Raw genomic sequence first — 19,039 nt, 5'->3', positions numbered from 1 at the left:
CTCTGATGGGCGGCTTTAGTGCTGCCCTAGCCGTTTTACAGGCTAGGGTAGCACTAAAGTCTGCCCATTAGTGCCGGTGACGTCGCTAGGCTCACTGCTAGGCGGAAGACTCCACCTAGCTTTCCCTATGAAGAGCCTGATACGTCATCTCCAAAAAAAGCTTTTGTCCTGTGCGATTCAGAGAAGGGCAAAGGAGAACATCGGAGTATGAAATGCTCTGATGCCAACATTGGGGGGCTGCCTGGGTGAAAATGGGGATATGTCCAGGTTCAGCTCTAATCCCGGACAACCCCTTTTAAAGACAATGGATAGCATCAAGGCAATTTTTTTAATGATTTAATTTTACTTGTTTTGCGCTAAAAATCATTTTTTCAATTGATCTTTATTAAACATTTTCAGCAGTTTTTGTTATATGTAGTGACTGTCCCTCCTGAGTTCTGTCAGCTGACGGCTCATGTGAAGCCTTATCTCTGATCTCCTGGTCTCTAACACTCTTTATAGCTAAACGCTTATCAAACAAGATAATCGCTTAAATCAGTGTGTGAGGTAAGAAGTTCAGAGAAGGCTTCACATGAGCCGTCAGCTGAGGGAACTAAAGGGGGGAGCAGTCTGCAAATACACAGATTCTTAACCACATGCATCATATTTTAACCAATTTTGAGATAAACTAAAATTCAGATTTTTTTTTAAGCTCAAAATGAGTAAAATGCAATCATAAAAGATTGACCCAAAGGTGCCCATAGCCTTTAAACTGGGATCCAACAATAAATATAATCAAGAACCAATCGGGTTCCATTCATACTGAATTGGGTACCCATACAAGTTGCCATCAAGCCGCTGTGATGTATGCAGATGACCGCCAACTACCATGGTTTTTTCTAAAGTACAGATGAAGCACATGATTTTTAATGTGCTTTACAGGTCCTTCTAAAAAAAATAGCATATTGTGATAAAGTTCATTATTTTCTGTAATGTACTGATAAACATTAGACTTTCATATATTTTAGATTCATTACACACAACTGAAGTAGTTCAAGCCTTTTATTGTTTTAATATTGATGATTTTGGCATACAGCTCATGAAAACCCAAAATTCCTATCTAAAAAAATTAGCACATTTCATCCGACCAATAAAAGAAAAGTGTTTTTAATACAAAAAAAGTCAACCTTCAAATAATTATGTTCAGTTCTGCACTCAATACTTGGTCGGGAATCCTTTTGCAGAAATGACTGCTTCAATGCGGCGTGGCATGGAGGCAATCAGCCTGTGGCACTGCTGAGGTGTTATGGAGGCCCAGGATGCTTCGATAGCGGCCTTAAGCTCATCCAGAGTGTTGGGTCTTGCGTCTCAACTTTCTCTTCCCAATATCCCACAGATTCTCTATGGGGTTCAGGTCAGGAGAGTTGGCAGGCCAATTGAGCACAGTAATACCATGGTCAGTAAACCATTTACCAGTGGTTTTGGCACTGTGAGCAGGTGCCAGGTCATGCTGAAAAATGAAATCTTCATCTCCATAAAGCTTTTCAGCAGATGGAAGCATGAAGTGCTCCAAAATCTCCTGATAGCTAGCTGCATTGACCCTGCCCTTGATAAAACACAGTGGACCAACACCAGCAGCTGACATGGCACCCCAGACCATCACTGACTGTGGGGACTTGACACTGGACTTCAGGCATTTTGGCATTTCCCTCTCCCCAGTCTTCCTCCAGACTCTGGCACCTTGATTTCCGAATAACATGCAAAATTTGCTTTCATCCGAAAAAAGTACTTTGGACCACTGAGCAACAGTCCAGTGCTGCTTCTCTGTAGCCCAGGTCAGGCGCTTCTGCCGCTGTTTCTGGTTCAAAAGTGGCTTGACCTGGGGAATGCGGCACCTGTAGCCCATTTCCTGTACACGGTGGCTCTAGATGTTTCTACTCCAGACTCAGTCCACTGCTTCCGCAGGTCCCCCAAGGTCTGGAATCGGTCCTTCTCCACAATCTTCCTCAGGGTCCGGTCACCTCTTCTCGTTGTGCAGCGTTTTCTGCCACACTTTTTCCTTCCCACAGACTTCCCACTGAGGTGCCTTGATACAGCACTCTGGGAACAGCCTATTCGTTCAGAAATTTCTTTCTGTGTCTTACCCTCTTGCTTGAGGGTGTCAATGATGGCCTTCTGGACAGCAGTCTGGTCGGCAGTCTTACCCATGATTGCGGTTTTGAGTAATGAACCAGGCTGGGAGTTTTTAAAAGCCTCAGGAATCTTTTGCAGGTGTTTAGAGTTAATTAGTTGATTCAGATGATTAGGTTAATAGCTCGTTTAGAGAACCTTTTCATGATATGCTAATTTTTTGAGATAGGAATTTTGGGTTTTCATGAGCTGTATGCCAAAATCATCAATATTAAAACAATAAAAGGCTTGAACTACTTCAGTTGGTGTGTAATGAATCTAAAATATATGAAAGTCTATTGTTTATCAGTACATTACAGAAAATAATGAACTTTATCACAATATGCTATTTTTTTTTAGAAGGACCTGTACATGTCCTGGCAGTAAACCTATGGCAGGACACAGCAGTGTATTGGCTGGCTGAATGAGAGGATTTAGATGCAGCTCAGGGGCGTATGGCTGATTTTAGCCAATTTGCATATTTTTGCAGCATTGACTGAAATGAAGTCTCCATACATCTACTAGATCTCTTATTGAGAACCAGAACATTCTCCTGAGCTTACAAGGTAAAAGATGAGGGATAGAAATAGGATCTTGGGTTAAAGTTGGATTTAGACAAACCAATAATCGGCCAGATTATCGGGAACCACAGTTCCTGCGAAAGCTTGCACCCCATAGTCCAACCATCTAAAATGTGCAGCTGATCACCCAATGAATAGGCAAAACGCTCGTTCATTGGGTGATCCTGTAGTTCGCGCAGGCACCACCAATCATCGTTTCTGAGCAGCAGAATGTGCTGTCTAAACAGCGATCTGCTGCCCAGAAACAATGATTGTGTATGGGGACGAGGGATTGCTACAGCGATCCCTCGTCATACTGTAGAGGAGATTGCTGCATGTAAATGCAGAGGTCTCCTTCATTGAGCGAGCAGCCAACTGTCAGGAAGGACCGCTTCTATCCCGACATTGTGCCGCTCCATCGGCCCCGTCTAAATACGGCTCAAGTGTAACCTGTGTTTAAAACCGGGAAGAGAAGGTGATCAGAAGTTTTTCTACCTGGCAGATGTATATCTGAAAAAGAGAACTGCTTTAACCTAAGCTTAAAAATTACATGTGGATGGAATAAAAAATGTACTCTAAGTTGCATTATATATCAGAGTGCTGTGATTTTTTTTTTACTTTAAACCAGAACTATGACACCGTCCAAATTTATCAGTGACTCACGCTGGATGATAAATTTGGTGCAGCTTTGGACACTTTTCAATGTACACCCCATATACATTAGTAAACCCGCCCCGTGCTTTACTTATTTTGTACTGTACACATTTTCACTACTAGCTTTAACTGAGTGTGTGAACAAGCTACTGCTCTACGGAAATCCGGAAACCAGCAAAATTCAGAATTTTTGCTTTAGACGTGAATACAGAAGTCAACCTCATGTAACTCAGTATACATCTCAATGGGAAGCAGCACAGCTGTGTTCGCGCAGAGAAGTGGCATGTCCCTTTTCAGCGCAGCCTCCCGTTGAAATGAATGGAAGGCAGAAAGGATCCCTTTAAGGGTACTTTCACACTTGCGTTGTGAGGTTCCGGATATCATTCATAGACGGATCCGGTGTCATCCGGAAAAACGGATCTGGTGTTTTGTTTTTTTTTTCCCCCCGTTTTTAAAGGTCCGGATCCGTTTTGCCGGAACACTAGGTACCGGATCTGGCATTAATACATTTCAATGAAAATTAATGCCGGATCCGGCGTTCCGACAAGTGTTTCGGAATTTTGGCCGGAGAAAATACTGCAGCATGCTGCAGTATTTTCTCCGGACAAATACCGTAAGAGGGACTGAACTGAAGACATCCTGATGCATACTGAACGGATTACTCTCCATTCAGAATTAATTGGGATAAAACTGAAGAGGTTTTTTTCCGGTACTGAGCCCCTAGCCAGATACCGGATAAGAATAACGCTAGTGAGAAAGTAGCCTAAAAGGACTTGCATACTAAACATATACAGTACAGACCAAAAGTTTGGACACACCTTCTCATTCAAAGAGTTTTCTTTATTTTCATGACTATGAAAATTGTAGATTCACACTGAAGGCATCAAAACTATGAATTAACACATGTGGAATTATATACATAACAAAAAAGTGTGAAACAACTGAAAATATGTCATATTCTAGGTTCTTCAAAGTAGCCACCTTTTGCTTTGATTACTGCTTTGCACACTCTTGGCATTCTCTTGATGAGCTTCAAGAGGTAGTCACCTGAAATTGTTTTCACTTCACAGGTGTGCCCTGTCAGGTTTAATAAGTGGGATTTCTTGCCTTATAAATGGGGTTGGGACCATCAGTTGCGTTGTGGAGAAGTCAGGTGGATACACAGCTGATAGTCCTACTGAATAGACTGTTAGAATTTGTATTATGGCAAGAAAAAAGCAGCTAAGTAAAGAAAAACGAGTGGCCATCATTACTTTAAGAAATGAAGGTCAGTCAGTCCGAAAAATTGGGAAAACTTTGAAAGTGTCCCCAAGTGCAGTCACAAAAACCATCAAGCGCTACAAAGAAACTGGCTCACATGCGGACCGCCCCAGGAAAGGAAGACCAAGAGTCACCTCTGCTGCGGAGGATAAGTTCATCCGAGTCACCAGCCTCAGAAATCGCAGGTTAACAGCAGCTCAGATTAGAGACCAGGTCAATGCCACACAGAGTTCTAGCAGCAGACACATCTCTAGAACAACTGTTAAGAGGAGACTGTGTGAATCAGGCCTTCATGGTAGAATATCTGCTAGGAAACCACTGCTAAGGACAGGCAACAAGCAGAAGAGACTTGTTTGGGCTAAAGAACACAAGGAATGGACATTAGACCAGTGGAAATCTGTGCTTTGGTCTGATGAGTCCAAATTTGAGATCTTTGGTTCCAACCACCGTGTCTTTGTGCGACGCAGAAAAGGTGAACGGATGGACTCTACATGCCTGGTTCCCACCGTGAAGCATGGAGGAGGAGGTGTGATGGTGTGGGGGTGCTTTGCTGGTGACACTGTTGGGGATTTATTCAAAATTGAAGGCATACTGAACCAGCATGGCTACCACAGCATCTTGCAGCGGCATGCTATTCCATCCGGTTTGCGTTTAGTTGGACCATCATTTATTTTTCAACAGGACAATGACCCCAAACACACCTCCAGGCTGTGTAAGGGCTATTTGACCATGAAGGAGAGTGATGGGGTGCTGCGCCAGATGACCTGGCCTCCACAGTCACCGGACCTGAACCCAATCGAGATGGTTTGGGGTGAGCTGGACCGCAGAGTGAAGGCAAAAGGGCCAACAAGTGCTAAGCATCTCTGGGAACTCCTTCAAGACTGTTGGAAGACCATTTCAGGTGACTACCTCTTGAAGCTCATCAAGAGAATGCCAAGAGTGTGCAAAGCAGTAATCAAAGCAAAAGGTGGCTACCTTGAAGAACCTAGAATATGACATATTTTCAGTTGTTTCACACTTTTTTGTTGTGTATATAATTCTACATGTGTTAATTCATAGTTTTGATGCCTTCAGTGTGAATCTACAATTTTCATAGTCATGAAAATAAAGAAAACTCTTTGAATGAGACGGTGTGTCCAAACTTTTGGTCTGTACTGTATGTAAACATGAATGTTCGATGGATGAGTACACATTATAGGGTTCATTTATCAAACTGGTGTAAAGTAGAACTTTCAGTTTGGACAACTCCTTTGGAATCTAATTGGTTGCTATGGGCAACTAAGCCAGTTCTACTTTACACCAGTTTGATAAATGACCCCTAATATATTTTGCAGTGAAAAACACGAATGATCAGAGCTATGAAAATAAACATTGTTGAAAACAGGCAACAAGGCCAAGACAGCTCTGATACAGGACATCCATTGTGTATTGTGGCCGTCTTTCTCAACGCAGGCAGCACGCCGTGTTGTGTGGTCCACGTAAAGCTCATCAATCAAACTCAACAGCCCTCAAATGCTCCTAGAGAAACAGGATTTCACTTACAATCTCTTTGTCAGCTTTTCTGTTCACCAGAGCGTCCACTTTGGCATCAAGTTCGGCCTGAATCAGATCTCTTCTTCTTAGCACTCCCTAAAACAAAAATGAACCTAAAATTAATACATCACTATAATACAAAGGGGTCTGTAATTATATGTATGTCCTTTGTCACAAGGGTCATGATATATCTGCCTAAGGCCTCATGAACACGGCCGTTGTTTGGATCCGGCGGCTCGGGTGCGGACCCATTCACTTCCGCGGCCCCGCAAAAAAAAATATAACATGTCCTGTTCTTGTCCGCGCTTTGTGGACAAGAATAGGCATTTATATTGCCGGCCCCCATTACGCAAATTGCGGACGGCAACACGGACGGCTTCCGTTTTTTGCAGATCCGCGTTTGCAGACCGCAAAAAACGTCACGGTCGTGTGGATGAGGCCTTAGGCTACTTTCACACTAGCGTTCGGGCGGATCCGTTCTGAACGGATCCGCTCATAATAATGCAGACGGAGGCTCCGTTCAGAACGGATCCGTCTGCATTATTTTAGCATAGAACAGCTAAGTGTGAAAATAGCCTGGGACGGATCCGTCCAGACTTTCAATGTAAAGTCAATGGGGGACGGATCCGCTTGAAGATTGAGCCACATTGTGGCATCTTCAAACGGATCCGTCCCCATTGACTTACATTGTAAGTCTGGACGGATCCGCACGCCTCCGCACGGCCAGGCGGACACCCGAACGCTGCAAGCAGCGTTCAGCTGTCCGCCTGTCCGTGCGGAGGCGAGCGGAGCGGAGGCTGAACGCCGCCAGACTGATGCAGTCTGAGCGGATCCGCATCCATTCAGACTGCATCAGGGCTGGACGGCTGCGTTCGGGTCCGCTCGTGAGCCCCTTCAAACGGAGCTCACGAGCGGACACCCGAACGCTAGTGTGAAAGCAGCCTTAACCAGGTCATTTTTTTGTCTTTCTGCATCTTATTCTCTCTATAATTAAGTGTTCTTGCATGGCAAGACCACTTACTGTTATCTCACATATATATTATTATTATAGCCAAATTTACCACCCTAACTCCTCCCACAGTTTTTACACTACATAGACAGTAATATACCGAAACTTACGGATTGTTCCCGATTGGTGTGCTATTACTTTGAAGAATGTTTCGCCGAATGGTTCATCAAATATGAGTGTTTTTGTGGCAAAATTGGTCCCATAGGAATGAATGGCGGAATGTTCAAAATAAGAATATATATGCGAGATAACAGTAGGACTGCAACGATTAATCAAAGTTATCGATAATATTCGATAACGGGATTCGTTGTCAACGAATCCAGTTATCGAATAATCGGCCGATTCGTTGCTATGCGGGCAGTTAGCGGGCGGTCAGGGTCCTTAACCAGCAGTAACTTTTAGTTCAACTTTAAATCAGCGCATCTTTACTAACTTACAATGACGCTCCGGTAACAGGCAGAGCGGGCGGCGGTGTTACGTCACTTACTCACGTGACGCGCCTGCTCCGCCTGCTGCTGGAGCTTCATTGTATTTGTAAGGTAAGAAAGATCATAGGAGCTGATTTAAAGTTCAAGTAAAAGTTACTGCCAGTTAAGGAATAGTCTGAATACTGATGTGGCCGGTGTATTGGGGGATCTGTGGATGACACATATAGCATACGATGCTATATAGTGTCATCCACAGATTCCCCCCCCCCAATAACAGTGTGTCATCCACAGATCCCCCCCCAATAACAGTGTGTCATCCACAGATCCCCCCCCCAATAACAGTGTGTCATCCACAGATCCCCCCCCCAATAACAGTGTGTCATCCACAGATCCCCCCCCCAATAACAGTGTGTCATCCACAGATCCCCCCCCCCCATTAACAGTGTGTCATCCACAGATCCCCCCCCCCCCCAATAACAGTGTGTCATCCACAGATCCCCCCCCCCCCAATAACAGTGTGTCATCCACAGATCCCCCCCCCCCAATAACAGTGTGTCATCCACAGATCCCCGCCCCCAATAACAGTGTGTCATCCACAGATCCCCCCCATAACAGTGTGTCATCCACAGATCCCCCCCATAACAGTGTGTCATCCACAGATCCCCCCCCCAATAACAGTGTGTCATCCACAGATCCCCCCCCCCATTAACAGTGTGTCATCCACAGATCCCCCCCCCCATTAACAGTGTGTCATCCACAGATCCCCCCCCCATTAACAGTGTGTCATCCACAGATCCCCCCCCCCATTAACAGTGTGTCATCCACAGATCCCCCCCCCCCCCATTAACAGTGTGTCATCCACAGATCCCCCCCCCCCCCCATTAACAGTGTGTCATCCACAGATCCCCCCCCCCCATTAACAGTGTGTCATCCACAGATCCCCCCCCCATTAACAGTGTGTCATCCACAGATCCCCCCCCCATTAACAGTGTGTCATCCACAGATCCCCCCCCCCCATTAACAGTGTGTCATCCACAGATCCCCCCCCCCATTAACAGTGTGTCATCCACAGATCTCCCCCCCCCCATTAACAGTGTGTCATCCACAGATCCCCCCCCCCCATTAACAGTGTGTCATCCACAGATCCCCCCCCCATTAACAGTGTGTCATCCACAGATCCCCCCCCCCCATTAACAGTGTGTCATCCACAGATCCCCCCCCCCCCCATTAACAGTGTGTCATCCACAGATCCCCCCCCCCCATTAACAGTGTGTCATCCACAGATCCCCCCCCCCCCCAATAACAGTGTGTCATCCACAGATCCCCCCCCCCCCAATAACAGTGTGTCATCCACAGATCCCCCCCCCCCCAATAACAGTGTGTCATCCACAGATCCCCGCCCCCAATAACAGTGTGTCATCCACAGATCCCCCCCATAACAGTGTGTCATCCACAGATCCCCCCCATAACAGTGTGTCATCCACAGATCCCCCCTATAACAGTGAGTCATCCACAGATCCCCCCATAACAGTGTGTCATCCACAGATCCCCCCCCATAACAGTGTGTCATCCACAGATCCCCCCCATAACAGTGTGTCATCCACAGATCCCCCCCATAACAGCGTCATCCACAGATCCCCCCCCCATAACAGCGTCATCCACAGATCACCCCCATAACAGCGCCATCCACAGATCCCCCATGACTAATCTTTTTTACATTGTAATGCCGAATTTTAATAATTATGTAACTCCTAAATTTGTTTTAATATGGCCTTTGAACATAATTTTTCAAGCAAAATCATATAAACCCCTTTTTTTTTGTCATTTTGGTGTTTTTTCCCCGATTAATCGATGAAATTATCGACAACTAATCGATTATTCCAATAATCGTTAGCTGCAGCCTAGATAACAGTAAGTAGTCTTGCCATGCAGGAACACTTAAAGGGAGTCTTTCACCTAATCTGAGCGTTTTAGACCGCTCAGATCAGGTTATAGACTCTTTAACCCTCATTACGATCATACCTTTCTCTTATGTGTCCCTCGTCCAGATAATGAAAATAACACTTTTTAAACTTATGCAAATTACCTTCTGAAGGTGCCCAGGGGCGGCGTTACTGGGCGATGTGCCCAGAAAAACACACCTCCAGCCGGCGGACGTCACGAGCGGCACCAGAGGACGGCGGGCTGGGAACTGGCCCGCACCTGCGCACTGCTCTGCCCATTATGGGCAGAGGAACATCCTTTCATATTGCGCATGCGCCGGCCGGCTGTCTTTAGTTGGCCGGCGCATGCGCAATATGAAAAGCTGTTCATCTGCCCATAATGGGCAGAGCAGTGCACAGGTGCGGGCCAGTTCCCAGCCCGCCGTCCTCTGGTGCCGCTCGTGACGTCCGCCGGCTGGAGGTGTGTTTTTCTGGGCACATCGCCCAGTAACGCCGCCCCTGGGCACCATCAGAAGGTAATTTGCATAAGTTTAAAAAGTGTTATTTTCATTATCTGGGCGAGGGACACATAAGAGAAAGGTATGATCGTAATGAGGGTTAAAGAGTCTATAACCTGATCTGAGCGGTCTAAAACGCTCACATTAGGTGAAAGACTCTCTTTAACTAGAGTGGGAGCGGACAAATCAGGCCATGCTTTCTAAGCTGCCATCATTCCCTCATTTCCAAGCCCACCTACACAAATCTTATATCAAAACGCTCAGCTATCCCTGCTGCCACTAGAAACGTCCACGGCTAAGCCATAGTTCTGATAGTGTTCACAATATGACCATTTGTTTGCAACTCACGCCGCCCGTTGACATTCATTGAAACGCCACCTCAAATTTGAAGGGCAATTTCTAAACTGCGACCCCCTTCATTTTTAATATTTCAGAGACATATGCATCAAATGTAGGTCTGGGTCGTGTTATTCTCACAATATAAAGCTCTTCGCTGTAGGATTTATAATTTTTAAACTACAACCGTTTGAAGATGGCAACCGCCAGTGAAGCGACCCCTTTACTGCTGGGACTGGGGTCTGCTTTCTATTGCTGTGTCTGTACAGAAGTCTGAGGGGCTCTTGTCTCTATAGGAACGGAGGTGGGCGGGGATGTCATGTGACTGCTCCTCTGAAGATGCTTGCTGCAATGCATGCTGGGATATTTACTTTCACTTTACAGCTGCAAATGTATGTTTTAAAGGGATTCTGTCACCTCGTTTTAGCTTATAGAGATGCTAGATCGCCGCTAGCATGTCTGCAATATACCTGTCCTATAAAGCGGTGTCCTTTTATTGTGCTTAAAAAAATATTTTAGAGATATGTAAATGACCCTGGTAAGGTGCCCAAGGGGCTGTACTAACCTTCTTGGAGCCCAGCACCGCCTGCGTCCTCCGAATCTCCTCCTTTCTTCACAGTTAGATTGCCATAATCTCGCGATGCACGAGCTCGCACATGCGCAGTTCCTTCCCTGAGGCTGATGTCAGCCCAGGGAAGGAACACTATACCAGCACTGCGCAAGCGTGAACTCGCACATCGCGAGATTAGGGCAATCTAACTGAAGAAAGGAGGAGATTCGGAGGACGCAGGCGGTGCTGGTCTCCTTCACAGAGGGGCGTGGCTGGGCACGAAGAAGGTTAGTACAGCCCCTTGGGCACCTTACCAGGCTCATTTACATATCTCCAAAATCATCTTTTAAGCACAATAAAATGACACCGCTTTATGGGACAGGTATATTGCGGACATGCTAGCGGCGATCTAGCCGTGCATGTCCGCATCTCCATAAGCTAAAACGAGGTGACAGAATCCCTTTAATGTAACTGTGAAGCACTTTGGGCAACAACATTGCAATTAAATGTTCTATATAAATAAAAGTTGAAATGCATGTCTCACTCTATCAAGCTTGCCATGTGCACTTTTTAAATTTGATCAATTGGTTAGTGTAATGTTTACCATCTTTACTCACTCCAAACACCCCACCCAGTTACTCTGCCCAGTCCAGTTGTAGACTACTGGTGGAGGCAAGAACACTTCACCCAATTTCTACAGAAATTGTAGCTTTTCTAGTTAAAATAATAATAAAATATCATATTAGTAATTTTTGCACTTTAATACAAACTCCCCCCATCCCACCCCCCAAACTGGGGGGGAAAAGTCAGGGCGTCTAGAGGGTAGAATACTAATGAGTGCATCTATTATGGGAGTGCCCATTAGTAGAGGAGGATCAGGGAGCAGTGAATGCAGCACTCCCCGTGCGGGCTCTGCACTCACCACTTCCTGGTCCTCGTCTGCCCCACGCTGTGATGCGCACACAGTATGAAGATGTTGGCACGCGCTGTGACCTCACGCTGTGTGACATTGGGTCACAGCACAGTGCAGCAGGAAGACTGATGAATCTCGGGAGTGGCGACATCTGGAGCAGGAAAGGCAAGTAGATTTTTTTTTCTCTTATACGAGGTCTAATTAACATGGGGGTCTTCTAAACATTGGGAGTCTGATCTGAGGTCTGATTGGGGGTCTTATTGTATTAACATTGGGGATCTGTGGTGAGGTCTCCTTAACATTATGGGTCACATTAGCGGAGTAATCGCTCTGCATTCCGGCACTGCGCAGCGGTATTCGCCCGGCCAATTCTCTGTATATTTCCTGGGTTCAGGGCAAAATACCTAGTAGCCATTGGCTCCTGAACTGAAAAATATAGGCGCCAAATAGAATTTTTAGTCGCCAACTCGAAACCGAATCACAATTTTGGTATCGTGACAGATCGGAGTAGGGTTGTTTTAATACCAAAATTTAGATTCGCTTTCGTCACCATAAAAAAGTATTACGATACTCAACACCACGCAAAAAAGCTGAGTGCATTTCTCATTTTATGAAACGTTTGGCCCATAATAGAACAGTCCTATCCCATTTTTTTAGGTGACTAAAAAATAGCGAATCGCATGGTTTTTATTTATTTCTGTTACGGCGCTCACCGCATAGGAGATATTTTTTTATAGTTTTGACTTTTCGGACGCAGCGCTATGTAATATGTTTATTTATTGTTTATATATTTTATATGTAAAATTGGGAAAGGGAGGATTTAGACCTCTTTCACACTTGCGTTGTCCGGATCCGGCGTGTACTCCACTTGCCGGAATTACACGCCGGATCCGGAAAAACGCAAGTGAACTGAAAGCATTTGAAGACGGATCAGTCTTCAAAATGCTTTCAGTGTTACTATGGCACCCAGGACACTATTAAAGTCCTGGTTGCCATAGTAGTAGTGGGGGAGCGGTATACTTACAGTCCGTGCGGCTCCCGGGGCGCTCCAGAATGACGTCAGAGCGCCCCATGCGCATGGATGACGTTCCATGCGATCACGTGATCCATGCGCTTGGGGCACCCTGACGTCACTCTGGAGCCGCACGGACGGTAAGTATACTGCTCCCCCGCTCCCCACTACGCTTTACCATGGCTGCCAGGACTTTAGCGTCCCGGCAGCCATGGTACCCATTCAGAAAATGATGATTACACTTACCGGTAATCGGATTTTCCTGACCCCACGACAGCACCACTGAGAGATGGCTCCTCCTCCATGGACAGGAAACCTGTAGCATAAAAAGGTGGAGCCACTCTCCCACCTCAGTGGGTTTACAGAGCATGAGAGGGACTCCCCTTTTGATTAATACAATATATATACCTTTTTTTTTTTTTTTTGCGCCACGTGAATTTCTTCACCAACCACCACCTTAGGGAGGGAATTAGACGGGTGCTGTCGTGGGGTCAGGAAAATCCGATTACCGGTAAGTGTAATCATCATTTTTCCCCTCCCCCACGACAGCACCACTGAGAGAGATTACATAGAATTCAAGGGAGGGTGACCACTTCTAACACCTTAGTACCAAAAAGGAGGTCAGAAACAGAGTCGAGTTGAAGCCTATAGTGCTTATAGAAGGTAGAAGGAAAAGCCCATGTGGCTGCCCTGCAGATCTGGTCAATAGAGACATTTGACCTTTCTGCCCAGGAGGTAGACATTGCCCTGGTAGAGTGAGCTTTCAGCGACAGTGGAGGGGAAAGACCAGAACACAAGTAGGCTAGGGAAATAAGTTCTCGTATCCACCTAGCAATAGTACTCTTGGAGGCCGTATTACCTTTTCGAGCCCCAGCGTATAACACAAACAAGGAAGAGGTTTTCCTCCAATCTTTTGATTTCTCCAGATAATGGATCAGGCATCTTCTTACATCCAATAAGTGCCATCTATCTTCTTCCTCAGTTTTAGGGTCTGGAAAAAAGACTGGCAAGACAATTTCCTGCAACCTGTTAGTCTTAGAAGGTACCTTGGGGATGAACTTTGGATCCGGTCTAAGGATCACTCTATCCTCACGTATGGACATAAACGGGGAGTTGATGGACAGTGCCTGAAGCTCGCTAACTCTACGGGCTGAAGTTAATGCTATTAGCATGACTAATTTTAATGTAAGATTTTTAATAGAACTTTCCATCATAGGCTCAAAGGGGGAACTGGTCAAGGCTTTTAAGACTAAGTTCAAATCCCAGGGGGGAAACCTGGGGCCCCTGACAGGTGCAACCCTATCAACTGCCTTAAAGAACCTGACTATCCAGGGATCCATAGCCAGACTTCTACCACATAAGCCCAAGAGGGCCGAAACCTGCACCTTCAGAGTGCTTTTGGCCAAACCTAATGACAGACCCCTTTGTAGAAATTCTAAGACCTGCCTAGTGGAAACTTTCTCAGGCCAAACATCGGTGTCCAGACCTGAAAAGGAAAGGAATCTCTTCCATATTCTTGCATAAATGGTATTAGTTACCCTCTTCCTACTACTAAGAATGGTGGAGGTCAAGGCTTCAGAGAAGCCTTTCTTAATCAGGTGCACCCTCTCAATCTCCATGCCGTAAGGTGTAAGGACCCTATCTCTGGATGTATTACTGGGCCCTGCCTCAGGAGGTCCGGAATGTCGGGAAGAACCCATGGCTCCGCTATTGACATGGATCGGAGTAGAGAGAACCAGGCTCTTCTTGGCCAAAAGGGGGCGATGACTATCATGTCTGACCTCTCTTCCCTTAATTTCCTGAGAACTCTGGGTAGGAGCTGTAGGGGGGGAAATGCATATCCCAGACAGAATCTCCATTCCAGGAGAAAGGCATCTACCCCATAAGGGGATTCGCAGGGACTGAGGGAGCAAAACCTTTCTACCTGTCTGTTCTCCCTGGTGGCAAATAGATCTATCTCTGGTACCCCCCATAGATCCACAATCTTTGTAAATATGGACGGATTCAGGGACCACTCCCCCTGCTTTAAACGATGACGGCTCAGGAAGTCGGCCTGGACATTTTCTATCCCCCTTATATGTAGGGCGGATATGTGGGTTAGTTCTTCCTGGAATTCTGAGAATATTATCTCTGCCTCCCTCATTAAAGATAGGGATCTGGTACCTCCCTGGCGGTTCAGATACGAAACTACTGTTCTGTTGTCTGACATGACTCTGACATGTTGGTGCTAGAGTTCTGGAAGGGCTGCTCGTAAAGCCAACACCACTGCCCTTAATTCCTTCCTGTTGGACGAGAACTGTCTCTGTAACAGGGACCAGATTCCCTGCCTCAATTGACCCTGGAAATGTGCACCCCATCCCCAAGGGCTGGCGTCCGTAGTGATCACCACTGGATTGGGGTAATTCCATGGAATGCCCTGGTCTAAATTTTCTACCTCCAACCACCAATTGAGGGAGATCAGAGTCCTCTGGCTGAGACATATCTGAGAGTCTAACGTTATGTCCTTTTGTTTTGTCCAATTCAAAATTTCCCATTGTAATATCCTTGAATGAAACTGAGCCCAACGGACTGCTGGAATACAGGCCGTCATTAACTCTAACAAAGACATTGCTTTCCGGACTGGCATTTCTGGGTTCTGCCGAGCCCTCCGGGCTTCGTTCTGGATCTTCCCTATCTTCTCTGCTGGAAGAAAAGTCCTTTGCTGTAGAGAATCCAACCGAAGTCCCAGAAATATCTGACTTGTGCTGGGTTCCAACCTGGATTTTTTGGAATTGATCATCCATCCCAGCTGTTCCAGGATCCGAATCACTGTCTGGACTGATTTCTGACATGTCTCCCGCGATCCTGCAATAATCAAGAGGTCGTCCAGATAAGGAAGGAATAAGATATTCTCCTTTCGAATGAAGGACGCTACTTCCGCCATCACCTTGGTAAAGGTCCTCGGGGCCGTACATAGGCCGAAGGGCATGGCCTGGAACTGAAGGTGTCTGATACTGATACCCTCCGTAATCGCCACTCTTAGGAACTTCTGAAAAAGGGGATGCATCGGGATATGTAGATATGCATCCTTTAGATCCACTACCGCCATAAAACAACCCTGGAAAACTAAATGAATCGCAGATTTTATGGTCTCCATCTTGAACTTTTTTATCCTTAGGTATTTGTTCAAATGTTTCAAATTTATAATTGTTCGGTAGGATCCGTCTGTTTTTTTGACCAAGAACAGCGTAGAGTAGAAACCCACTCCCTGCTCTGCCCTTGGTACTGGGACTAACACACTTTTTTCTATTAGTAGATCTACCTCCTTCGATAATTGTCTGGACTTTTTTGTTACTACACACCTCTGCGGACAATGACCCCGAAGCTGCAACCTTAAGCCCTCTGTAACAACGTTGTACACCCACCTTCCTGCGACTTCTCTCCAGGCGGAGGGAAAGAACCTTAGTCTTCCCCCTACCTGTAGCCTGGTGTCATTTTTTGGAAGATTTGTCCTTCTGAGAGGAAGAGGAACCTCCGAACATAAAGCCTCTACCCCCTGAGCCCCTGGGCCTGGGAAACTGATCTCTATCTCCCGGCTGTCTTCTTCCCTGAGATCTAGGGACATTCTGAAAGGGACGTCTAGAAGGCCTGAACTGTGAAAAGGAAGACTCCTGAGGCATTCTCTATCAGCTGCCTTCTCTAAAAGGGCATCTAACTCAGGTCCGAATAAAAACTGTCCCTGACAGGGAATGCTACATAAGCGTTGTTTAGAGGCTATGTCGCCCCCTCTCCAGTTCTTAGGCCAAAGGGCCCTACGGGCGGAATTAGAGGTGGAAGCCGACCTGGCTGCTAGACGAACTGCCTCCACCGAGGCGTCTGATAGGAAATCCATGGCTTTCTGTAGGGTCGGAAGCGAATTTAAGATCTGGTCTCTAGGGCATTTATCCCTTAACTGACCTTCTAACCTTTCTAGCCATAATGCTAAGGACCTAGCAGTAACGGTTGCTGCAATGTTGGGCCTAAAGGAGGCAGTGGATGCTTCCCAAGTATTCCTCAGGCAAGAGTCTATTTTCTTATCCAGCGGGTCCTTCAAAAAACCCATGTCGTCAAATGGCAATGAAGATTTTCTAGACACTTTAGAAATGGCCACGTCCAACTTTGGCGCTTTATCCCATGAAGTAGAAGCCTCTTCCTCGAAGGGGTATTTTCTTTTAAAATTTTTACTAATGAAGGCCTTCTTATCAGGCTTCTTCCACTCCCTTTCTATCAGGGCTGATACGCTCTTATGCAAGGGAAAACATCTCCTCTTTTTTTCTCGTAATCCCTCAAAGACTACATCTGCAACGGACCTATCTTCCCTGACGTCCTCCAGCTCTAATGTAGCTCTAATTGTTTTTAACAATTTTTCCGTATCAGATACTGGAAACAGGAATTTCTTCTCCTGTTCCTCCTCTGCGAATGATGAATCTTCTGACCTGTCATCCCCCTCATCTTCGCAAATAGACTCCGGCTCTGAGTCCGTTCTATCTACCGGTTTCTTCGATTTTTTCGCTGTTTTAAGGGATTCCTTAACTTCCGCCTTAATGAGACTTCTAATGTCCCGCATAAGATTGGGGGATTCCTCCGCCAAGGTTTTCTCAATGCAGTCCTGGCATAACTTCTTATTATAGGACGTGGACAAAGGGCATCTACATAAAGCGCACTCTTTGTTCTTTTTCTTAGATGCGGCTTTCTTAGCTGCCATCTATAAACCAACAAGGGGACACATCAGTGATTTAAAAAAACTCAGTGTCTTACCCCATCCGAAGTCTGTCCTATACCGGCTGTTTCTCTGGTTCCGTCTCCTCTGGTCTCTTTTCCTCCTCCATAATAATCCTGGAGGTATAGAGAATACAGGAATCAATATGCTGCAGGGAACAGCACCTCTCCTCTGAGAGTTCCGCATGTTCCCTGGGAGCGCCTTCAAGATGCCGCCAACCTTCTCAGTATACTGCAGGAAAAAAAAAAAGAGTCTGGCAGAAGTTCTGGCTCTTCAAGCAGGGTGAGAGCACAGCTATCCTCCGATCCGTCTCTGCTGTGTTCCGGTTTGCTGGAACGCATGGGTAACTTAAATATCCGGCCTGAAACCGGAAGTCGTCAGTGGAACGCACGTCTTAGCTGACGTCATTCCTGCGACTTCCGGTTTGGCGCTCCGACACGCTCCACTGCCCGGCATCCGCCCGCAGTCCCCGCTGGGTGCGCGCCAGGGATGTCAGCCCTTTGGCCTGTTCCCCCTCGCCGCCTGCATCGCGGCAACACTCGGGCCTCTCCTTTGAGGCACCGGTGCCCTCAGCCCCAGGAGCAGCAGCTGGACCGGACCAACTCCCGTCCCTCAGTGGAACACCGGTAAGGGCTGGCGCGACCCATGGCTCTCTAGGCTTTCCTAGGATTTCCAAGCCATGGGCCCCTGAAAAGAAAACACTACAAGTCTCCTGCTCCAGGGACAGGAAACCTCACTGAGGTGGGAGAGTGGCTCCACCTTTTTATGCTACAGGTTTCCTGTCCATGGAGAAGGAGCCATCTCTCAGTGGTGCCGTCGTGGGGGAGGGGAAAAAAGCTAAACGCGCAATGCGCCGAAACGACGTTTAGCTTAAGGCCGGATCAATGCCTTTCAATGGGCATTAATTCCGGATCCGGCCTTGCGCCAAGTCTTCAGGATTTTTGGCCGGAGCAAAAAGCGCAGCATGCTGCGGTATTTTCTCCGGCCAAAAAACGTTCCGGTCCGGAACTGAAGACATCCTGATGCATCCTGAACGGATTTCACTCCATTCAGAATGCATTAGAATAAAACTGATCAGGATTCTTCCGGCATAGAGCCCCAACGACGGAACTCTATGCCGGAAGAAAAGAACGCAGGTGTGAAAGAGCCCTTAAACTTAATATTTTAGGGTACTATCACACTACCATTTTTAATTTCTGGCATAGAGTTCCGTCACAGGGGCTCTATACCGGAAAAGAACTGATCAGTTTAATCCCCATGCATTTTGAATGGAGAGTAATCAGTTCAGGATGCATCAGGAGGTCTTCAGTTCAGTCATTTTGACTGATCAGGCAAAAGGATAAAACCGTAGCATGCTATGGTTTTATCTCCGGCGAAAAAACCTGAAGACTTGCCGGAATGCTGGATCTGGCATTTTTCCCCATAGGAATGTGCGGATGCGGTGCGATTTTCACGCAT

The 19,039-nt window shown here is 46.4% G+C and overlaps 1 protein-coding gene across 1 annotated transcript in view; it reads right to left on the bottom strand.

Moving 5' to 3' along the window:
* SNX7 (sorting nexin 7) overlaps positions 1-19,039 on the bottom strand; it is a 106,009-nt gene that overhangs the window by 37,015 nt on the left and 49,955 nt on the right. Inside the window, exon 7 of the mRNA XM_044301486.1 lies at positions 6,165-6,251. Within this exon, the coding sequence (XP_044157421.1) occupies positions 6,165-6,251 (87 nt within the window). The remainder of the gene's footprint in view (positions 1-6,164; positions 6,252-19,039) is intronic.

This window comes from Bufo gargarizans, chromosome 7, assembly GCF_014858855.1.
Source record: "Bufo gargarizans isolate SCDJY-AF-19 chromosome 7, ASM1485885v1, whole genome shotgun sequence".
In the NCBI taxonomy this organism is placed as follows: domain Eukaryota; kingdom Metazoa; phylum Chordata; class Amphibia; order Anura; family Bufonidae; genus Bufo; species Bufo gargarizans.
This window is presented reverse-complemented; position numbering and strand designations above follow the sequence as displayed.